Source organism: Poecilia latipinna, unplaced genomic scaffold (genome assembly GCF_001443285.1).
Source record: "Poecilia latipinna isolate Pla-1442-1.1 unplaced genomic scaffold, P_latipinna-1.0 Scaffold343, whole genome shotgun sequence".
NCBI lineage: Eukaryota > Metazoa > Chordata > Actinopteri > Cyprinodontiformes > Poeciliidae > Poecilia > Poecilia latipinna.
This window is the reverse complement of record NW_015112959.1, coordinates 314,998-337,416: the sequence shown is the minus strand read 5'-3', so window position 1 is coordinate 337,416 and position 22,419 is coordinate 314,998. Positions and strand designations below refer to the sequence as shown.

At 38.4% G+C, this 22,419-nt stretch overlaps 1 protein-coding gene across 7 annotated transcripts in view; it reads left to right on the top strand.

The window, feature by feature from the left end:
• LOC106949432 (formin) overlaps nt 1-22,419 on the top strand; it is a 58,327-nt gene that overhangs the window by 29,685 nt on the left and 6,223 nt on the right. For 6 of the 7 annotated variants that reach the window (XM_015035664.1, XM_015035663.1, XM_015035665.1 and 3 more), the window contains 9 exons: nt 1,705-1,766; nt 1,876-1,964; nt 2,721-2,850; nt 2,950-3,096; nt 3,186-3,245; nt 3,332-3,452; nt 12,033-12,125; nt 14,770-14,821; nt 21,507-21,656. In XM_015035664.1, coding sequence (XP_014891150.1) covers nt 1,705-1,766; nt 1,876-1,964; nt 2,721-2,850; nt 2,950-3,096; nt 3,186-3,245; nt 3,332-3,452; nt 12,033-12,125; nt 14,770-14,821; nt 21,507-21,656 — 904 coding nt within the window. Of the gene's footprint in view, nt 1-1,704; nt 1,767-1,875; nt 1,965-2,720; nt 2,851-2,949; nt 3,097-3,185; nt 3,246-3,331; nt 3,453-7,012; nt 7,210-12,032; nt 12,126-14,769; nt 14,822-21,506; nt 21,657-22,419 lie in introns of those variants that run through there. The other variant, XM_015035667.1, reaches the window with a different exon arrangement.

Sequence of the window (22,419 nt, the reverse complement as noted above, 5' to 3'; positions counted from 1 at the left end):
TTGCCAATTTTTCCATATTATGTGAACAAAAAAAAAACTGGAGTTCTTCAGAAAAGAACATTTTTGTTTGGATGGTGGAAGCTTAATTGCTAGTAATTAAGTCTCAGTTTATTGGAGGCTGATGACTTTAAGCACACATTGCCAAATAATCTAAAAAGTGTGACTTGCATTTGTAATCATCCCCTGAGTCAGCACTTGCACAGTAATTATAGGTGCAAGTCATTTGGGGTTTGTCTCTATCGGCTTTCCAGAGACTGAAATGTGAGGTTGCATCGGGAGTTTCTGTGAACATCAAAAGGCAATTTGATGTAGGTCTGGCCTTTGACTAGGCCAATGTAGCACATGCTTTGATCTAAACCATTTTATTATAGCTCTGACTGTATGTTCTGATGTAGGGAGGGGACTTCTGCCACAGGTTCAAATTCTATAAAGTATTTAGCGTGTTTAATTTCCAGAATAGCCTTGTGTTTGACTCCATCCATCTTGCCATCAAATCTGACCAGTTTCTCTGTGGTTGTTAAAGACAAGCATCCAACAGCATGATGCAGCCCAAATGACCTTTTATTAAAAGGATGGCATGACGTGCACCATTGAGATTTCACCACAAATAGCATTTTGGATGTTAAATTTTGGCTCATTCTAATTAGACCACCATCTTCCAACAGGTTTTTAAATTCACTACTTGCCTTAGAGGTATCAATAAAAGGAGATGAAAGCGATGAATACAAATTAGTAAAACTTTTTTTTTCTTTTTAATAAAGATTATTATACAATTTTTCCCTGCACTTAACAATTGTTCACTACTTTGGTTTGATCTGTCGCATAAAAATTCCAGTAAAACAGATTGTGGTGCTAACATGACTAACTGGAAAAATGCATGCTATTACAAGTCACTATAAAATCCACATTATTATTATTTTTAATTAATTTCAATTAAAGCCCCTCAATGACTATTACCGTCAGTCATTGACTATCAGTGGAGTATTTGTTCATATTATGTTGATCTTCTCTATCACAAGCTGGGGACAACATCCAGAGTCGGTGTAACATAACTTTCCCTTATTCTGTTGTTCCACGTTTGACTTTTAGGACCAGAATAAAAGTAAAAGCATGCAGACAAAGTTGGACACACTCAGTTGGATGCTTGTTTCTTAGCTGACCTTTTTCTGCCCCCATTTATAATCATTAGTTAGCTTCTAGCTGTGCTGGCTATGCCTATGGGTGCAAAGGTCAAACAGTTTTCAAGCTTCTTTTTTTTCAGACACATACCCAGGGTCTTCTTCCACTCGTTTGCCAGCAATGGTCAAGAAAAGTAGAGCGGTTCTTCAGTCCTGGCCCACCGTCTGTGGTCTCTGTAAACCACATAAGATTCCAGTTGTATAATTCGTCTGGTAAATTATGCATTTAAGGGGGGAAAAAAGAACAAGTAGCATTCTGGTTTCAGTTAAATACCCCTTTTTATCCTCTTTCAAGTTTTTTTTTTTTTTGGTTTTTCCCAGACCCAGACATATATGGATTCTTTCATTGTGTTTATCCAAATTTAATGATGTTTAATCTAACTTTCAACAGTATTACAGACCTATCATCAGATTATTTGTCTTTTTCTTCACTGTCAGTGCTCAAAAGGCAGCACATGTGAGCCAAGATTTTACCCATTTATAAGAGAGATTGCTTAAAATTAATGTCCTTCTCTGTCTTCACCAGCTGTTCTTAATGTGGACAACTCTGTGGTGGATTTGGAGACCATTGAAGCTCTGTATGAAAATGTAAGAAGTTGTGTGATTAACGTAGCAATATGAGAAGAAAGTATAGTTTTACAGCTTTTACTTCCAAGTATTTTTGCTTTAATGAATGATACCTTCCTTCTTCTAACAGAGGGCCACCAGTGATGAGATTGACAGGATCCTAAAACATTATGAGACTTCCAAAGAAGATGAAGTGAAACTTCTGGACAAACCTGAACAGTAAGAGTATTTCTACCATTTCTTGTATGTACTTTAGTGTAATATATGTGAAAGGAGTCCTTAGTATTTTAGTATGTTCACTTGGAGTAGCATAATGGGTTATAATAAGCAATGCTCCTATTTGAGTTTTGCGGTCAGGGTGTAAATTTCTGGTTTTTATGAAGCCCTGACCTACCGATGTCGATTTCTATTTAAGATATATAATAGAAGCAGCCCTCAATTATTTTTATCGCGGGCAGATTTAGCGTCACACCTCGGCGTTGCGGCGTTAAGTAGCCTCGGTCCGTTAACAAGACTTGGATTTAGTGGTGCCGCCTAGCCTGGCCTTCCCTTGTCCATGTTTGACCGAAGCTGTCACTATGGCTGCCTGAGTCATCCTTACTCAGTGTCTGCCTTCATCGGCCGGCCCTAATCACACAGGATGTTACCTCTCTGCTCCCCTCCAACACGGCACTGTTTACATAAGTCGTCTTGCATCAGGCCAGAGCTACCTTTGATCACTCTCCATGCACCGCTCATTGCTCTCCCTCCACCCGACCCCCTTGGACCTTTCAAGCCCAGCAGAGCAGCACCACTCATGACTATCAGCTGCCTGCCTGCCTATGAACAGCAACATTGACTCAGCCGCCCTGTGTGGAGAAGCCCGGTCTGCCAAGGCCCCAGAATAGTTCTTCCTGTTAGACATTTTGTTTAATTCTGCCATAACACATCAAACCCTATTCCTCCTCCCCACCACTTTTTTTTTTTGTTTTCCAGGTTTCTTTACGAGCTCTCCCAGATTCCTGACTTTGCAGGCAGAGCTCACTCCATGATCTTCCAGTCAGTATTCCTCGATACCATCTCCTCCTTACGTAGCAAGGTGGAAATTATCTCCAACGTCTGCAAAGTAAGAGCATCACGCCAGCAAGTGCTGTCTCAAAAGATGTCGTTCAGCATCATAAAGGATAACTAGACCAAAAAATCCATGTGTATGTTTCTGCATCAGGACCTCCTTGATTGTGACAGTCTGCGGGATGTGATGGGTCTCGTTCTGGCATTTGGGAACTATATGAATGGAGGGAACAGGACAAGAGGTCAGGCTGATGGCTTTGGGCTCGAGATCCTCCCGAAGCTAAAAGATGTCAAGAGCAGGGTACTTATCGTTTTGAGGGTTACTTCAATGGTGTTGATGTCACTTAGTGGCTTTAAACATCCTAATTATTTGTTGTTTGACTTCATCAGGACAATCACATCAATCTTGTGGATTATGTGGTTTTATACTACTTGCGGAACTTTGACAAAGTAAGTTTTAAAAACTCACTTGAAACCAAAATTGTTTCCCTATGTTTAAAGGCATTAAATAAATACCTTTTTGTTTCCTGTTATAGCATGCCGGTACAGAAAGGAGTGTGTTTCCTCTGCCTGACCCTCAAGAATTTTTCCAGGCAGCACAGGTGAAGTTTGACGACCTTACCAAAGACATCAGGAAACTGAAGCGGGATCTAACTGGTAGGACATACTAAATGGTTTACAACCTTAAAATGCATTTAATTCTATACAGCTTCAACATTTTGTCCTGTTGAAGCTGTTTGGCAAATCCTGCCAAAAGTTAGCTACAGTGCCTGGCAAGGGTTTTAATACCCTTTATACATTTTCAATTTATCACATTAGAACCACCAACTTCAATGTATTTATACGGTATTTTATTGGTTAATTTACGGTATATAAATTAACTCAGTATTGTAGGAAAAAACAATGCTTCGTTTTCCTTTTTTCTTTTTTTACAAACATTCTGATTGATGTAATATTCATTGAGCTATCCAGGAAACATGGCAAACATGGAGAAGAAACTTGTTTTTGTCAGATCAGTCCAATTTTTGGCTTTTTAGATGTTTTTAAATGCTTTGGGTGAAGAAATTTGCATCAATGGTTGGATTCAAAACACATTCATGGATAAAAATGGCTCAGTCAAAGTCCAGACTCCACTTCATTTGAGAGTCTGTGCCTAGATTTGAAAATAAAAAATAGACTGAGATTGAAATGCAAAGAAGAATTTAGCAAAAAAAAATTGTATCTAGATGTCCAAAGGTAGTAGATACACCCCAAATGACCGGGGCAATTCTGCACATTTGTGACTTCCACACACAGCAAATGTTTTGCCTGTAAGTCTTGTCAGAAGTAACAACTAAATTGTCCCACCTGTTTTTTGGAGAGCTGCCTCCAAATCATTGCCAAGCAAACGGCATTTGCGCATGAGGCCATATTGAACGTTATCGCTGAAATCATCTTTGTGTCTCTGTTAATCAATCAGTGTAATTGTATACGTTACTATCTGTCATCAGCGCAGTTTCGATGGAAACGTACTTCCCATGGACCCTTCCTGCTCCGTGCTTTGAGAGCTTTGTGTATATTTAGAACCGCAGGAGGCCCTACGGCAACTTTTCCCAGTTTCATTGTCACCTTGCAGCTTCCTCTGTCCTGGCACCAATGGCAGAATGTTTAGCAGCAGCATTTTTTATGTCTTTTATGAACATTTTTGAAGCATGAGTAACAAAAACATTCCTGTTCAGTGAGGAACCTTCACAGCAACAGTTGGTGGATAAACAAACACACTTTTGATGTTCTGCGCTTGCTGTATCCTGAGCTGCTGAGATGCTCAGTAACTCAGCCAGGCATCCAGGTTGTCTTGGCCAGGGCCATGTGGAGGTTAAAGGAGATGCCCCTCTGTGCCCTCGGTGTCTGTCGTTATTTAAATCAAGCAGTAATATGGCATATGAAAGCAATTAGATATGCTCCACATTGCTGTTAAAACCCTCTCTTCTCTGACCCGAGGGAAAAATACAAAGAGCCTGTTAAAGTACCCAGACCCACCTCAAGCTGTCACTCATTTATTAGGAAAAATGGAAGACCTGAAGACAATAAATGCAATGTAAGGGCCCTCATATTTGATCTCTGCTGAAGCACAGTCTGGCACAGTAGTCCTCGGGGTATTAGCATCACAGGCCGGGCGCTGGATCCTGGATGTTTGGCGAGCTGCACCTATGACTCCCACCATTTTTTATCCTCTCCAGCCGCCAGGAATAAATATTTATGCCTGGCTATTATAAACCAGCCCAAAGAACACAACTGGTCCTAATTATAAGGCTAACACAGATCACTTCCATCCACAACAAGAACATTGTCTGACACTCAGACTGAATCCCATTTCCCCCCCATCATCCTCAGCTCTCTACCCTACGTCAATACAAGGTTGGGCTCTCAATCTAGAAACTGCTGTATTTTAAAGGGCTAACTCTAAAGCAAGACAGGAGATTGAGATAGGAGCTGTATTTCCTAATACACTGACAAATCTGAGTGTTCCAGTGTATTGTCATTAATATTATTCACTATCACTGTTAGTTATTGTTTTTACAGCTTGAAATATGTTTTAATTTAAAACTGTTTTACAAATCCAACAACCACAATCTGGATCTTGTCGGGACTGATTCAGATTTTTTATTTTTTATTTTTTACATTTTAACTGTGTACCTTTTCTGGCTTTTACAGTAAAAAAAAAAAAGCAAACAGAAGAAGCAACCAATAATATTGTGATAACTCTGGGAAAGAAGGCAGACCCCTTCCTGAGCTGGGGATCTCTGTTTGGGACGATTATTAGTTGTGCTCTCCACTAAATATAAAATATATGGATAAATAAGGAACTGCTGAAAGAAAGCTTAAATAATTTCCATTTGAGGTCTGCCAAAAGTCATGTTAGGGTCACAGAAAGCATGTGAAAGCAGGTGTTAAATGAGGCCATATTACCAGTTCTTTGCCTCTTTTCGAAATGCTATTTATTGATGTTTACATCACAGAAAGACAGAGAGGTTTATCTGTCAGGGAGTTTCTGAAATCTCATTGGTATATTTTAACCACCACCTGGACAAAGTTACAAGGAAAAGTCAAAATGTGTGATGGGGAACCCCTTGAAATATGAAAAGAGCATCTGGATTGCCCTGTTTTTTGCGCTGTTTTGACTTGAACTGGACAACTTTGGAGAGAATCTGGTCCTTACCTGATCCTGAGGTGGCCACTTTTTTTTTTTTTTTTTTTTAAGCTGATAGCTCTCCTAGCTCTCCTTTAAGTGGATACATCCATATGTGCATCACAAACAAATTTCATGCAGATCCTGAGTGCAGAAACCTGAGTTATGATTTCTTCGTTCCGCTAGTCGCCACCGCTGCTCAGGAGCGACTCACCGTCCGCTTGGCTACACTCTTCTTCATTGGCTTGTGGAGAAACATGATCCTCTTTTGATGGGGTTTCCTGTTTTTGGGAGAGGGTGATGACCTCTCTCTTGGCTCCACTCGGGGGAGAGGGATGAGCGGGAGGCCACAAGGACATACTGTAGGCCTTATGTCTCACATGTAGTTTTTGCCAGCAGTGCTGTTTTTCTGAGCTGTTTCAGCACCAAAAATTGTCCTTATCAGGGAATCTCTGCCTTCCTCACGTGAAAAAAAAAAATCCTTTTTTAAAATCTTGTTTTAACTACTGCTTTCAGAGCAGTGCAAAAATGTTCCTTTGGCTGCCGTGTAATTGGACGAGACACGCAGGCAGGGATGCAACCCAATGAAATAGGATCAAATAAAAAGAAACAGTCAGAGCTCATTTGCTGCTCAGGGGGGTTTAGTGTTTCACAGAAGGCCTGGACCAGGTTAGGCATTCATCACTGTGGCAAATCAGACAGTGTCCTGATTTTAAATGGCCTTTAATGTCAGGTTTAGGCAGGGCCTTTAGCCTGAGCTCTGTTTTACGACTGAGGCTCCACTGAGGACCTGCGCGTGTGAAGCCAGTATGCAAAGGTGCCGTCACCTCTCCTCTGACTAAACAAGACAAAACATGATGCAAAACTCCAGGGTCTTTGGAAATGATTGGTTGCTATTTGTAATGCAGGAAATCTCTAATAAATGTTCCTGTTTAACCTTTTATTTACTAAATTAGTTCAGGTTTGTCTAATGGAGAAATATGTTTAATGTCTACTAAATGCATATTTGAAGTGAGTTTCATGTCTCACCTTATTTTTTTTTTTTCAGGTTGCCACCGTTTTAACCCTTGAAAAAATGGTAAAGACGAGTCATTTTGGCTGATTTATCAAAGATGAAAAGGGGAGTTAAGGTTTTACCATTTCCCTGCTGAGACCGTCTTTTGGCTCGCTTGCTGAGGGGCTATAGTATTGTATTTTTTTTTTTTTTTTTTTTTTGGGGGGGCCTGACTGTTTCCTGGAACTGAAGATAATTGGGGATGAGGAAGAAAATTCACTTTTCAGGTATAAATAACAAGAACATACCAGAACAGGAACCATGTACTTGGTTTAAACTCTTAAAAATAAGGTTTTATTGGCGTGATTCCGAATGTTCATAATTCTAAAGCATGAACGCGACTGTCGAAGGAGAATTATTGCGTTAGTTTGAACTGCTGCTCTGCTGGCGCCCAATCTTCCAGTATCGATGTGGAACAAGAACCACATGTATAGCAGAGTGTGTTTCCTCACTGCTCTCTCCCTCGGCGTTGTTCCTTGTCCTGCGTTTGTTCTGTGTTTGTGCTTTATCATCATCCAGATCTTCATCTGATGCTCAGGCAGCAGGTAGGTTGTCATTGCCCCATTTCATGCTCTGAAACATTCATCAAACAACCGAAGGGGAGATTTTGCAGTTTTCCTCCAACTCTCAGTCTGCTGTTGACAATTTCCTTTGCAGCAGATTTGTACTATTTTAGTCTGTGCTGTGATCATGGCAGTCATATTTTATGAATTAGAATGTGCATTCTGATGAGTCAGATTAAAAGTACCTTTTGAAAACAATCTTTGAACGGGTTTTAAACATACTTTTCATTAAGCCCATATTTATGGGATCTGTTCATCATTTGCAAGCAGAAAATAATCATAACTAACAGAAAGAGTTTAAAACACCTGCTTGTGTGAAATTAATCTGTGTGATCTGTTTCGTTTAGTGAATTGAGGTATTAAAATTAATGAACTTTTTATTAAGCATTTGGCATGAAACAAAGGAATGAATAAGTAGAAACCTTTCTAGTCATTAAGTACAGCAGTGGCAGATCTGTGATGCTCCGGGCTTGCTTTTCTTCCTGATGCTTTAAGAACCTGTGGAATCATCAACTCTGAAATACCATAAGATTTTAAATACATAATTATGACGGCATCTGCCAGAAAAGTGAAAAAAAAAAAGTGTCCATGATTTGGTCTTTCAGTAGGACAATGATCAAAAACATATGGCTTCATACTCACAGAACTGGTTCACCTGTCTCAAAACGAATGATTCCTGTCACCAGATTTAGGTCTGATAAATCTGGTAAATAATTTTTTTATCATCTGGAGAGATTGGGCAGAGCGGATTGGCCAAAGAACCCTGCCTCTTCTTCTCCAACCTTGTGAAATGTTACAGAAAAGATTTACTGCGGTCCTACTGGGAAAGAACGGTTGGTAGTATTAACAGCAGGGGACTAATAATTATATCACCTTAATTTTTGCTAAAAAAAATTATTTTCTTATATGTTTACTTCTTTCCATTAGTAACAGTGCTCAGATTAATATACATTCTAAATTTGATGTGTTTGAGATGCTGCTGCAACAAGAAGATGTATTTATTTTACTTTGTATTTGAGGAGTTTTACGTTTTTCCATAGCTGTTGACAGGTTACCTAATATAATACAATGAGAATACTCATCCGCTAAGACATTAAATCACTTGGAAACACTAATACAAAAGAGTTTAAGTGACTCAGGAGATCATTTTTATACTCTGATTAGCTCTGTTTACCCTCTCTTTGTGGATTACTATATTTGTTGTCTACATCTTCCTTAGAGAGCATCAAAGATTTGGAATGTCAAACACAGTCAAAACATTTCCTTACCAATAAATCCACTAGATAAGTTATTTTCCTTTGGGGTTGTTTCTTTAATAACTTGCAGATGAATATTAAATTAAAACCATATTTCCAGTGATTTTCTTTTAACCCGTTGACAAATGCATCAGTCTAGAATCGCAGTTGGAAAGCAGCTAAAGGAAATTTGTGTCCAATTCAAAATAAAGCTAAACGACAGGATAAAATCCTAGGACATCCATTATTTGTACACCCACCCATATGTTCCCAGGCCCATACAAAAATCCAGCATGCCAGGAAATTATGGTACAAATACACAATCAATTAGTCTCTGTAAGACACATCTAAACCTCATAATTTGGTGTATTTTGTGTGCGCTGTATTGCAAAAGTATTCAGAATCATCAGTTTTATCCACACTTTATCCTACATGACCGGCATGCAAGAAAGTATTCATGGAGAAAAATTAAGGCTACACAATATGTTTCCAACACCATCTTTATAGTGACACAAAGTGATGCTGTTCTTCATCAGGGACAAGGAAGCTGGTCAGAGTTAATGGGAAGATGATTGAAGCTAAACATAGTCCAAACCTAAAAGAAAACTTGTTAAAGGCTGCAAAAGACTTCAGACTGTATTGGGGGTTCATCTTCCAGTCAGACAGTGACTTAAAATACAGAATGGCTTTGCATGGTAACATTCAAATCTGCGAGAATACTTGAATGTTTGTAGATTCTTTCTATCTATTTTGACTGATTTTGAGCTATCTGACGAAGAAAAATGGGCAAAAGATTAAGTTTCTACATGCTAAAAATGTCAAAAGGCCTGTATCCTTTATTGCAGTTGAAGGTGGTTCTACAAACTGTTAAATCAAAGGGTGAATACAAATAACATGCTGCACTTTTTTTTTTTTTTATTTGTACAGCTCTTCAGTGGGAGAAGAGCTGTAAAGGACAAAATGTCATCTCAGTCAATCAAAAAATCCCTAATGTGTATCAAGAAATGCCTGCGTAGATTGTTGTAAAATTTACCTGTCAAGATTGTCAACACACGCAAACGTAAAAAGACCATAAAATCCTAAAATAAAAAAGAATTTATGAATTTCTTTACTATTTCTGCTTATTTTTCATAAACAGAGGAAAAAAACTGCTGGTGAGTGCTCAAAGTCAAAGAAAAAAAAAATCCACATTAGTGAAAGTGGTTATCTTTAAAAGGTTTAACACAAAAATATTTTTTTCATACAGTCCAATTGGATGACCACTTATTTGTGGTTAGGGAGAAAAACTGTTTTCTGCAAGAGCTCTTAGATCTGTGGTCTTCCGTTTTGCCTGACGGCACCAACTCTTGGGCTTACAGTGGAATCCTACTTGTGACTGGGCTTTTCCAGACATGTATACAACTCTTAAGACAATGTTTAAAACTCCAACATTTTGGTTTTATTCTTTACAGCTGTTGTGTTTATTGTGGGCTTCCTCCTTGTGGCCTACACTGTCTGGACCACATTTGGAAGCAAGCCGCCTCTAAATTGTAGACTTGCTGTTTTGAGCGCCATTTTAATAGGTGCTTTTGAGTTGGGGGACTTTTGGCCGGAAAGTGTGGTTTCTCCAAACAGAATATATTGATTGGTGTGTTTGCATGGTCACTGATTTTATTGTAAACTCGCTTCTCATCCAGACCTTGTGGTTGTACTTGATAAGCCCTGATTCATAACGTTTAAATGGCGCATTTCTTAATTTAGCAAGGCGTTTAGTGAATAAAATATTTAGCTGAGCGTCGTGTCGCAGGTGCAAGAGCTTCTCATGCACACACGCCAGAGCCAAGCCGAACTCGGATGTAAAAGCAGCGACGCAGCAAAGTGAGACAGCGGGCCAGACCTGTTAATGTCCTTTTTCTGTTGCAGAAGTATTTAGCTATGCAGTCATAAGCAAGTTAAGGTATTTACTGCAGCCATTAATGACTTACAGGTTGGAGGATTGTGCCTAAGTTGTTTCGCCAGACGCCTGTGTGTATAGTTACACAGGCTTACAGTTGAGAGGAAATGGGGAAAGGTTCGGCTGGCACGCGCTCAGTCAGGGCCGTTTCCTCTGAGCTGGTGTGAGTTGGATCATTTGGCACGTTAACCAAAAGCCATCTACAAACCACAAACACATCTGCTGCACTAACATGCGCCCGGAGTTCTAAGAACGAAAAACTATGCAAGCAGGGAAATTCTACGTCATTGCAAGTTAAATGTTTTTGGATAGACTTTTGTAAAAGTCATTTTGAAGTTATTAGAAATGTTAACATGTTAAGCAATAAATTATTCAATGGCAAACCATGTAGTAGCTGCTGAAATCAGTGCATAAAGAAAAAAACCCTGCAATTATGTTGAAATAAAAGCTCAGCTTGAGGTTAACAACCCCATTAAAGCATTTCTTAAATAAAGGTTTCCTATTTTTTATTATGCTTATAGACAGGTTTGTCATTTCAGTTAATTACAGGAATGTGTAATTAACTGTTTCTATATGTATTGGAGGAAAATGAATCAAAATTAAACAAATACGAAAAATAGGATGTAATAAGTTTTAATGTTTGTAGATTTTTTTTTTTTTCTCAGTCTTAACTCTTGTACGGTGCTGAGAAAAAAGTGTTTGTTAAAGACATGGTCAGTTTTGCTTTTTTGTCATAGAAATTACCTGAGTAAATTCAACAAGCAGCTTTCAAATCACGCTTGGGAAAAAAATCTATCCAACACAAATCGAGCAACAAATCTGAAAAGACTACATACTAGTATAGTTTGATGTTTTTTTGGCTTGAGTTGCTTCTTTATGCATGTTTGTTAGTTTAATTGCAGGTCAAAACAAATCAGAGTTAAAACAGCCTGCAAAGCAGAAAACAAACGGAACCAAACACACATTTGTGGGCTTTTTTTTTTTTTTTTTAATTGGAAACATTGTTACTCCAGAGTTTTAAGGATCTGTTTACCCCTTTGTGGTTGGTAATTTTATTCAGATGACATTTGGGGTATGTGCCATTAGCCCTTTTTAGGCTACATTACAGTTTTTCTTTCTTCAACATACTTTCCTGCATGCATGAAGACTTATTGAGACAAATCATGCATTCTTTGCCCAGGTCATTTAACAGAAACAGTCGAGACTCATTTGTACACTTGCGAACCTTTCAATTCTTTCTCCTCTCACCTTCTTTCATTCTATTTTTTTCTTCTTCCTACCAGCTTGTGAGAAGAATGTGGAGAACGTCTGCACCAACTCATCAGATGAACACCTGCAGCCCTTTAAGCAGAAGATGGAGGCATTTTTTTCAACTGGTGAGTCGAGATGAAATCATTTCTTGTATGGTGTGAAAACAAAATGTTACATTTATTCATTTAAAAGTGTTAGTCATTTATTTTCATCATGTACAGTAATATGTAAAGTTCTTTGCTAAAGTATACCTATCCCTTGCAATTATTTTCTATTTTCTTATGCTGCAATCAAAAACTTTAAAGTATTTCATTGGGGTTTTCTGTTTTATATGAAGACAAGGTACTACATAGCTGTCAAAAAATCATAGAAGTTTAGATTTTCATTCAGCCTTCTGCACTGTGATAGTCAAATAGTGTAACCAGCTGCCAGTACGAAAGTGCACATTGCACCTTAGGAGATTTTTCCAACACTGACTAATCAAATTGAGGTGAGGCAGAAATGCACGACTCAGCTTTGTCAAATGAACTAATAGAACTTATACCGACGTACTCTAAACTGGAATCCCCATGTGTGTTTCCTTGTAGAATTGAAATTGTGGATTTCCTGAAAGCAGATTTTCACAATTTCTTGTACGTATCTCATTTCTGTCATTTACTGAAAAACCAGTTACCTCCATGACCTATTATACAGGTTAACTTTTAGCTTTTCTATACAAGCTAAACATTTTTCCTAACATGACATGCCTAATATTTGGAAGCTTTTAAATCGGTCTTGGCTGTAACTGTTTGTTTCTTTCCCCAAACATCCTAGAAAATGATTTTTGAATGGAAAACTTGTAAAAAAAAAAAATTTTTTTGATAAACAAGTTTCCTTGAGCTCATTCCCTGACGGGAAAGGTATAAATTATCGGTGTTTGCAATGATTCCATGACGAGGGCAAAAAACAAGTCAGCAGCATTCACATCAAAGAGCAGCTGAGGCTGTTAAACTCTGACTCATCATTAAAAGTAAGTTACTTATCCAGGCTAAAGACTCAGAAAGTCCCACTTACATACATGTGTCCTGCACATGATATGACATATTACAGCAAGCATGAAAGTTTGCATAAACCCCCAGCAGAAATTGAACTAATGGAGATGTTTTTATACGATGAAGTCTTGGTGTGCAGAATTACATTTTTCCTGGGCATAAAATTAACAAATAAATATTAAACTTCATACTGGACATTGCCTCAACAAGTCTTGTTATTACCATGTGTGCCATTTTCCTGACATAGTTTGTGGCACCTGTCTAGTGCGAGCAGTACTTGGCATATATATCATTACAACTTTATCACAAAATTATACCTGTCTTGGGGATTCCATGAAATTGTTTAATTAATGTGCACTGCATGTGTTTTTTAATTGAGGTATTAGAGTTGAGTATAAATGTACACCTCACTTTTCTGGTGTTTTAGAAGCAAAAAGAAAAAAAAAAGATCTGTTTCTTTTCTAAGTGTGAACTGTTCTTATGTTACTGAATGTCAATAAAATTCCAATAAAAAGTTTGTGTATTAAAAAAAAAAAAAGATTAGCAAAAAATGACTTGGTATGAATATGTTGCATGCCACAGTAACTATGAATTTGCTGACAATATATGTTCCAGTACGTTGTTTTTTTCTTAGATTTTAAGAGTCATTATTTTTCTAACAGACGTAAAATAAGATAGAAAGAATGAGATTTTGTAGGTTTTCTTTTTCTTTCGGATTGCTCCTCATCTTGTTATCTGGCTGCTGGTTTAAGCAGCGGTTAAGAAAAGTGTGTCAGAGTTTTAAAGCCCTAATTTATTGTCCTTCTCAGCATGCATGTCTCATAACTTTCTAGTTAGCGACTAGTGGTTTCATGTTAACACGTGGAGCGGAGGAAGAGAAGCTTCACACATCCCCTCTCCGGGCCGCTTTCTTTTCCTCAGTTTCTCGGCTCCTGTGCCACCTCTGCAGTCACACCAGAGGGGTACCTCAGGCGCCAGCCTGACCCCCACTGAGACTAACACCATTGGTCACGGCCCCTCTCTTCTTCCCCCTCCTCCTTTTATTCCAGACATGACCACCCCCCTCCCATCATTAGGTTTTACCCAACATACATGTAAAAAAGGACTAAAAATAAAAGGGGTTGTTGATCGCAGGCTTTAGCTCACCTACTCCCAGAAGACCCCCAAACCTGCCTTTGAACAATTTTTTGGAGACTTCCCCCTCTTAAATCTTCAAGTAGAAAAGGTCCCCCATCATTGTAAAAAGGATGAATCTGGAAAAATGCAATAAATCTGAGATCACAGGCACTCTTTGGCCCTAGATAAATTCTTGCACCTCAGCCTGGCCCGCCGCACACATCTGCCTTGCATTTAGACACTTTTACATGGCAGGAGTCCACAAGAGCCTTCGGTTCCCAAGCTTCTCTGCTTCAGCTACAACATGCAGTTATATGCCAACACATGTACACAAATGCACACACAAAAAAGCTCAACAAACAGACCGCAGCTCCCCACCTCCAAAGCCCAGGCGTCACACACTCACACATCTGAATGTCAACATGCAGAGCCATGTCAAACTTTACAACGTGCTTAATAATCAGTGGGGTAGCATGTTAACTGAGCCTGTGCCACCTTAAGTCTTAGCATTTCTTAACGATAACGCTATAGATGGCAGGTAAAGGAGTCATTGACTCAGTCTCATCCTCAGCTTTATGATCAGTCCTATGTTTTGTTTTTTTGTTTTTTTCATATGTTGCAGCTCAAAAGGAGCATTCTGCTGAAGAGGACCGGCTCAATGGAGCTCAGAAAAGGTAGGGAAGAAGCACAATGTAATGTTATCAAGGTTATAAACCACACCCCAAAAAATCTTCACTTTTCCATCTGTCGATCTTTATCAGAGGTAAAAGAGGAAATGACAACCAAACCTAAAACACTATTCAAGGTTACAAGAAGAAATTAGATCTGTCAGCATTGTAGTCAAGAAATAAATGTACTAATTCTAAAACTAACATCTACCAAATATCTCTTGATATAATTATACAAAAGAAACCCAACAAACCAGAGGTTATACATAGATTCTGCCCGACCTCTGTACATTAATGACAAGTTTTATGATGAGAAAAGACAAAAGTAAAGTTTTTTATTTGTATTCAAACTGGTTAAAGTCTAATATTTATTGAGTGTTTGTCTCTCAGGAGCCAACCATGTTTTATGGCACAGTTTTAAGTACTCATGGTGAGTTTTACCAAAGAGGGGAAAAAAGAGGAAGATGCATTCAAACTCTGAGAATCACTTGGGCACATCTGCTTTCAGGAATACAACATTCACTAAGGAAAAGATTGAGGGCCTCACTGTGGTCCAAAATCAGACTGACTGGATTTCTGAAGATGTCCGGTTCCCACACTCCCATCTCTTGCCTTGGCTGAGAGGGAAAACTCTGTACCAACGACTGTTTAGAAAGAAACAATACTGAAAATGGCAGAGTCTTGGTTTTGACCCACGTCTCGATGTTTCCTCATGCCCCCTTTCCTAAGCAAAAACTGTTTCAGCCTCTCGACTGGTTGGGAGCTGAAAGCAGCTAACATGCTCAAGTCGTTCTAAGACTTTGAAGTCACACTTTCTTTATCTAACTATTGATTAGTTCAGAGAAAATATTTTGAGATTTATTTCAGATTATGTACGGTGACAGAGTGAAATTGTTGTCTTTGTATTTTTGTTGTTTTTTTTTATTATTAGACAATAGACATTAGCTTAATATGTATATTTAATTCTTGACTGTGTTAATTACTAATTCACACAGACTCTTTTCATAATCTTTAAAGTAAAATTATGTATGATAAGAAAAATGTAACTCCTGAGAATTATATAGAAAACTAGATGTAAAATGTGCTTTTTTTATATACATACATCCAAACCACCCATCCCCAAAAATGCAACTTTTAAGGGAAAAACAAAAAATCTTGATGTTTTGATATAAGCTCACAGCTTGGTAAACAGGACAGTTGATCCTCATAAAACAAAGAAATGAGTCAAATGGAAACCATGGGGTTTTTGTGACAAAGATTTCTCAGTGAGGTGGAAAAGAACTCTGATTTATGAGACGAACTGATTTTGGGGCATGATGTAATATAGTTTAATATAGCTTTGTCATGTTACAACCAGCTACAGAGAGTGTATTTGAAACAGGGCATAGCACCACTTTGTTGTAAACATAGCTGCTATCTGTTAACACAAATGTTTAAATCTGTTTAACTGATATTGTCAGGAGCTGATAACGTTTCTAGAAAGTTAAAAGAGCTTCTTCGTATTTATCTGCCTGAATAAAATTACCTGGAAAGGCACTGGATCAGTGGGCTGCTGTGTTTCACTGTTCTTTCGGTATACACCTGTGCTAACGTCGAGGTTTGTTAAAATGTACTGCAAAGATATATAAAAAAAAATTTATAAAACCGCACACCTCATGTCTGAGAAAAGCACCAGTGATCTTCCACAAAAGCCTGGATGCCCCAACCTTCCTCCCCCGCAGTTTCTGTCGTTCTTATCTGCCGTGTCTTACCCAGAAGACTCCCAAAAAGTCTTCCCATGAAACATATAGATTTATGGGCTTAAGTCACGCTGGCAGCCGCCGAGCTCGCTGTCTGAGCAAGATCCTCTCTGGAAGATTTCATATTGGAAAAAGATGGTGGAGCAGACAAACAAAGCAAATAGATTATTTTGGTCTTGTTTGGATAGAGAGCAGGTTTGTTTGCTTTATATTGTAACCCTCCAGCTTTCAAAATAAATCAGGAGAACACATACAGATGAGGGTAAAAGACACTGGATATGAGAAAATGAAGCCTACCAAGAAAAAAAAAAAAAGGACTGCGTTGGGAATCTTTGAACTGCTCCGCTTTTTGTTGGTGTTATGAGCCAGGATGGTCAGTGAGGGATGGCTGCACCTCTCAGCCTCTTCATCCCTCCCTCACGCTGAAGTGATATTTCTGTCCTGAACTGGACTAGGGTGTGCGTGTCCGTGCGTGTGCATGAGTGACACCACTGTAATGAAGGTGTTGAACTTGGAAGGGAAGATTGATCAAAAGGCCCCCACAGCTGAGAGCACCTTTGCTTTTAATGAAGTTTTCCTTTTAATTTAATCTAAAAAGAGGGCTGGGGGTGGGGAGGGCTGGCTCACTTGGTAGAACAAGAGGGAGGCAGGAGTCTGTCTTGCTTAGGTTCCCACAGAGCCACCTCATAAAAGTGACACTCTTTCTGATGAATATGAGCGTCAGTGGGCACTCCGGGCCCTGGGTGGGCTCTCACATCTGCGCTGGATGAGCGATTCTCGAACAAACCGTGGCCATGACAAAATTACAGCCGAATGAAATGGAGAACAGGTCTTTTAGAGCAAACAGATGCAACAGGCCCAACTTGATGATCCGAGCTGGATGCGAGGGCGGGAGAAGTTAGTAGTATGTTTGAGAAAGTAATTGTTGTTGTAGCTTAGTAAAACAGAGTCTGTATACAATTGTACATGTTGTAATTATATAGTGTTAAGCTTCATTTTACTAGAAACCTAATAACTTGAGAATGTCAGTAAACCCATCATGATGCAGGAGATTATTTCAACTACTAACATTAGTTTTTTTTTTTTTTTTTGTGGGGTGGGGGAGTTCTCCATGTGAATTGACTTCATAAATAAACATAATTTAATATAATTTGAACATTAATTTATTAAAACATAAAATAATTTAATAATGCAGTACCAATTATAAAGTACCCTTAATTGTTTGTAACTAGACTTACATGTTAGATGTGCTTATTTTTTCTGCTTAGGCCACAGAGATACTGTATTTTCTAGTGATACTTTCACTAAAGTAAATTTTATATTATAATTATGAAATGTTTTAAAATGGAATAAAGATATAATGATTTTATAACTAAAACAATTAGGAATTCCACTTTCAAAATCATTGCAGAATAAGTTTGTCTTACGACGATTTAACATTACTGCCAACTTTCTTGTAAAAAAAAGAATATTTAAATGTAGATTTATGTGAGAAAATCTACATTTACAATTAAATATATCTTTATATATGCAAAGATATATTTATATATGCATTTAAATATATATGTATATATGCAAATATATATTTAAATATGCATTTCAATGTATCTTTAACTAATTTGAATTAGTTAAGGAGAAAATTAAAGGTTTTGCTTTAGTTTTCATAGAGACCAGTGTATTTGAACTGTTTATTATTTCGTTTGAAGACTCTGACCTGCAGCTAAACTCAGTTTCAGAAAAGTAGAATATGACACAAGACCAGCAAGAAATCTTATGTCTGGTAATTATTTTTACCGTCTGGGTTTTTATGTTGGCGTCACGTTTCAAAGAAAGATTATTTGACAAGAAAATAACTTAGCTAACTTAAAAATATAATTAGCTTTTTAAATTATAAGATGATAAATGATTTAGACTATTGCTTTTAAATGGAAAAAGGGAATAGTACATTGTCTCTGTTCTCTTTTCTGTTCAAAGGTTATAAAAGTGGTTAGTTTCTAAAATATTGAACAATAAGAATCTTCTTAGGAGTGAAATTAATTGTCTATGTCTAAGACAATTTCTACATTATACATCTATTTAAGACTTTATTTGAAAATGTTTACTTCTTTGTTCTTTATGTTGATTGTTACACTAGATTATATACTATATCTCGCAAAGGTCTTCATACTCCTCAATTTAAAGGCAGTTGGTTGCCAATGCAGGTTTGTCACATTGAATCACAACAAAATGTATTGATGTATGAATATTTTTTTTTGCAATTCACTATGTTACCTTCTTCAAACAAGTAGGAACTCTACAGAATTAATGCTGAAGAAAAACATAAAATACCTAAATACTTCAAACTAATCTGCCCTAAGCTTTTTACACTTGCTGAGAATTAAATCTATACCAAGTAAATTTCCTGCTTGATCATTAGTTGGCCTTTATCTCAGCATGCAGACCTAATTTGTCTGCTTTGTATTTGGGCCTCCACTGGTGTTTTCTGTTTTTTTTCCCCCTGCTCAGTTCTGTCTCATTAAGTTTCCTTCTCCACCATCACGCTCAATTTCATTTGGCCCCGGTGCCACCTCTGCAGTCACTGTACAGCTACGGTTTTGGTTGGAGCAAGCTGGTGTGTTATGCTCCGCTGTGGGGTTACATGATGAAGCTGGCCTCTGATCCGCACTCGCGCTGACTCGGCCATAAACATGCTGTTTACTTGAGTAATCTGTTTTACAGAGGAAACAAAAGGAATGCAAAGATTTCCCTGTTTAAATTTTCCCCTGATTCTCACAACTGCTCTGAGTTCTGATGTGGTTCTTTTTTTTTCTTTTTTTATAGCTGTCAGTGAGGAATGCTGGCATTGGACGCTGCAGTAAACTCTCTCACGGCAATGGCTTTATTGAATAGATTATAGAAGTCTAGGTGTTTTTAGTTTGTGTATTTGAAAATAACAGACGTCTGTATTGTTTTTTTGTTGCATCTGTTTTATGGTTTGTTTTGATGAGTGCACAGATGGCTAAATCTCGTAGCTTGATTTGTGCAAGGTTTGACATGATGACCCAGGGTCAGGAGAGGAGCTGACAGAGAAGAGTTCCTGTTCGTCATGGCAGGGCAGGCCAGCTGCAACGAAGCTACCTGTGACGGTCATCTGTTTGGTCAATCCAAATATCTCAGAGCTGTCGTTCTTCTATCTCTGTGCGCAGGATGATGTACGGCGTAGCCCTGACAAAATAATGAAAACGTAAAGCAGGCTCCTGCAGAAATTTCCGTATTAGATTAGCTTTTCAAGTAGCCACCTAGCATCTGGAGATCAAGGCCTATCTGAGTGTCAGAGCGACAGAAAGCATCCTTTGAATGATTGCCCTCTTTAATCATGCCGCTGGACAGGCGAAGCTTGAAAATCTCTTTCATGTTTTGGTCTGTAGAGAGAATCTGATACAGAACACAACTTTCCGTGCCCCATGTGATGCTGAGGGCCTTGCGAGGACCTCAGATACAGTTACATTTGGCTTAATGTCTGAAGCAGAGCCTATTGGTTTTGTGCCTTTGTGTGCTTCTCTGTCTCACTCAAATTATTGCCTGACAGTTGGTATGCTTTTAAAGCATTGCATTGATTTTGCTTTTATGTGTTTACCTTCTGTGGTTCTTCTCTAACAACTTACTCCCTGAAGGCAGCGGCGGCCAATGCAGTAATAGAGCTACCTCTTCTATCACTCGTTTGTGGTCTTGGCAGGATAGAAATACGCTTTCAATCTCTTTTCCCCTATGTTTTCTCCCTTTAAAAAAGAAAAAAAAAACATTCATGACTTCTTGTTGTGCTTACAATACTATTTACTCTTTCAAAGCTCTGATCTGGAAAATCTGGTTTTAGCACATACTAACCCCTTTGACAGACTCTGGGTGTCTGGCCATGCGTCTGAGCTATAAATAATCTGTTGAATCTAAAATAAATGTACATTTGAAACATTTCTTGATGTATTGCCAAAACTTCTAGACGAAATCAGTCAAAATATGACCTCCAGCAATGCAGGATGCATCTGGATCTTAGACCTGATCCAAGAATGACGTCAGTATCAGATCTTATACCAATATTGTATTGACTCAGGCTAATCTCTAGCACCTCCTCTACTCATGACACGACAGATTTAGGCTCACACATGTAAATGTAGCCGTGCTCCATTCCAACATAATGGGGGAAAAAAAGCTTTCCCTCAAGTATAAAAACTTTCCCTCAAGTATAAAAAAATCAAGCATTTTGTCCTAAAAAAAAGAATTTCAAGCATAAATTTTTTTTATGAGATACAGTATGTGTGTGAGTGAGCGGAGTCAATATCACACAGATCTGCAGCAACAAAAACATGTTATTTTAAAACATCAACATGATTAAAGAGCTGACATTTTAAGCTGTCTTTAGCGTATTTTATTAGCAGTTAGCATGCTTAACTTCTTACAGATTTCCGTAGTTAGAGTAATACCTTAATTGTAAAATTTCCGAAATCTGCCAATGTCCAGAATGTTCCACCACAAATCCAGTCTGACTTCTCAAATGGATACATTGTAACAAATTGAACAATTTGCTGTTTTACAGTCATTTTCCTCTTTTATGGTGAAGCTTCATTTGCTGTTGTGAATAAACAGCTAAAGAAAACTTTGATAAAAAAAAAAAGCTTTCCGTTTTAGAAGCTTTTAACACTTTTTCTGCTTTCTCTGACTTTATTTTTGAAACACCTGAAGCAAAAATCTTTTTTTCTCTCGGTAACAGCCTCCAAACCAAAGAGTGTTGCATTTAGCGCAATCTAAATGTTGTGTTGGTCATTGCGAATTATCAATGATCAATTTTTGTTTTGTTTGTTTTGACCAATGTAAAGTCATCCATTACCAGTCACTGTTCCGTTTATTGTTGGGAAATCATGGGGTGCTTACCACAGAGTACATCAGAGATCAAACCTCTGTTTTGTTTCCTCCTGCAGTTTCCAGGATGTGGTGAATTATTTTGGTATAAAGCCAAAGGCTGGTGACAAAGAAGTCACCCCGAATTACATCTTCATGCTCTGGTACGAGTTCTGCAACGACTTCAAGAACTCCTGGATACGACAAAGCAAAACCATCTCCAAGGAGAGGTGAGTTTGATTTTTGTTGGATTTTTTTTTTATTATTTTTTTTTTTTTAACCACTCATTTCCTGTGTGGTAAAAATGAATGGCTGGAGGAGCAAGCAATGCAGGAATTTTTCTCTGAAAGATCAATTGAATTGACAAATTTAAAAAGTTTCTCTCCTCTAAAATATCAAATTGAAATTACTCGGGTATTTCTTAGAATGTGAATGGTGATATGCACTGATGCATCTGTAATTTATTGCACCTGCCATCGTAGATCTTCAGCTCATCTCAAATTAGCACAAAGCGATTGCAATTAAAGCAAAGAGGGAAGCCATCAAAGAGGAGGCAGATGGGAGTAACTGAAGCCTTAGTCCTCTTTCTTGAGGACCGGGGTCTAAATTTATGATCTCTCCTCTGACCCGAGGCGTCATTTTGGGGGGTGGAGGTGAGGAGGTGGCATTCCACGGACAGACGGGAGACCCTCCTGGCTGCCGCCTGGCTTTACTGGCCCATGGCCTTCAAAAAAGCTGCGCATCGAGGGAGGGACTGATGAACATGGTGACGATGCTGGGCGTCTAGCCCGAAGGCTCACAGACCCTTGTGAGCGGAGACAACTTGCAGCTTTTAAAGGGAAGCAGAGAACAAACACTGTCCAAAAAGACTTCCAGGCTGTGGTTATAGGTATCATGTTGAATCCTCCTCGTTCTCAGTGACATCGACGAGATTTTCATTGCCCCCCCCCCCCCCCCCCCCCCCCCGCATTGCTCCCTCAGTCCCAACCTCTT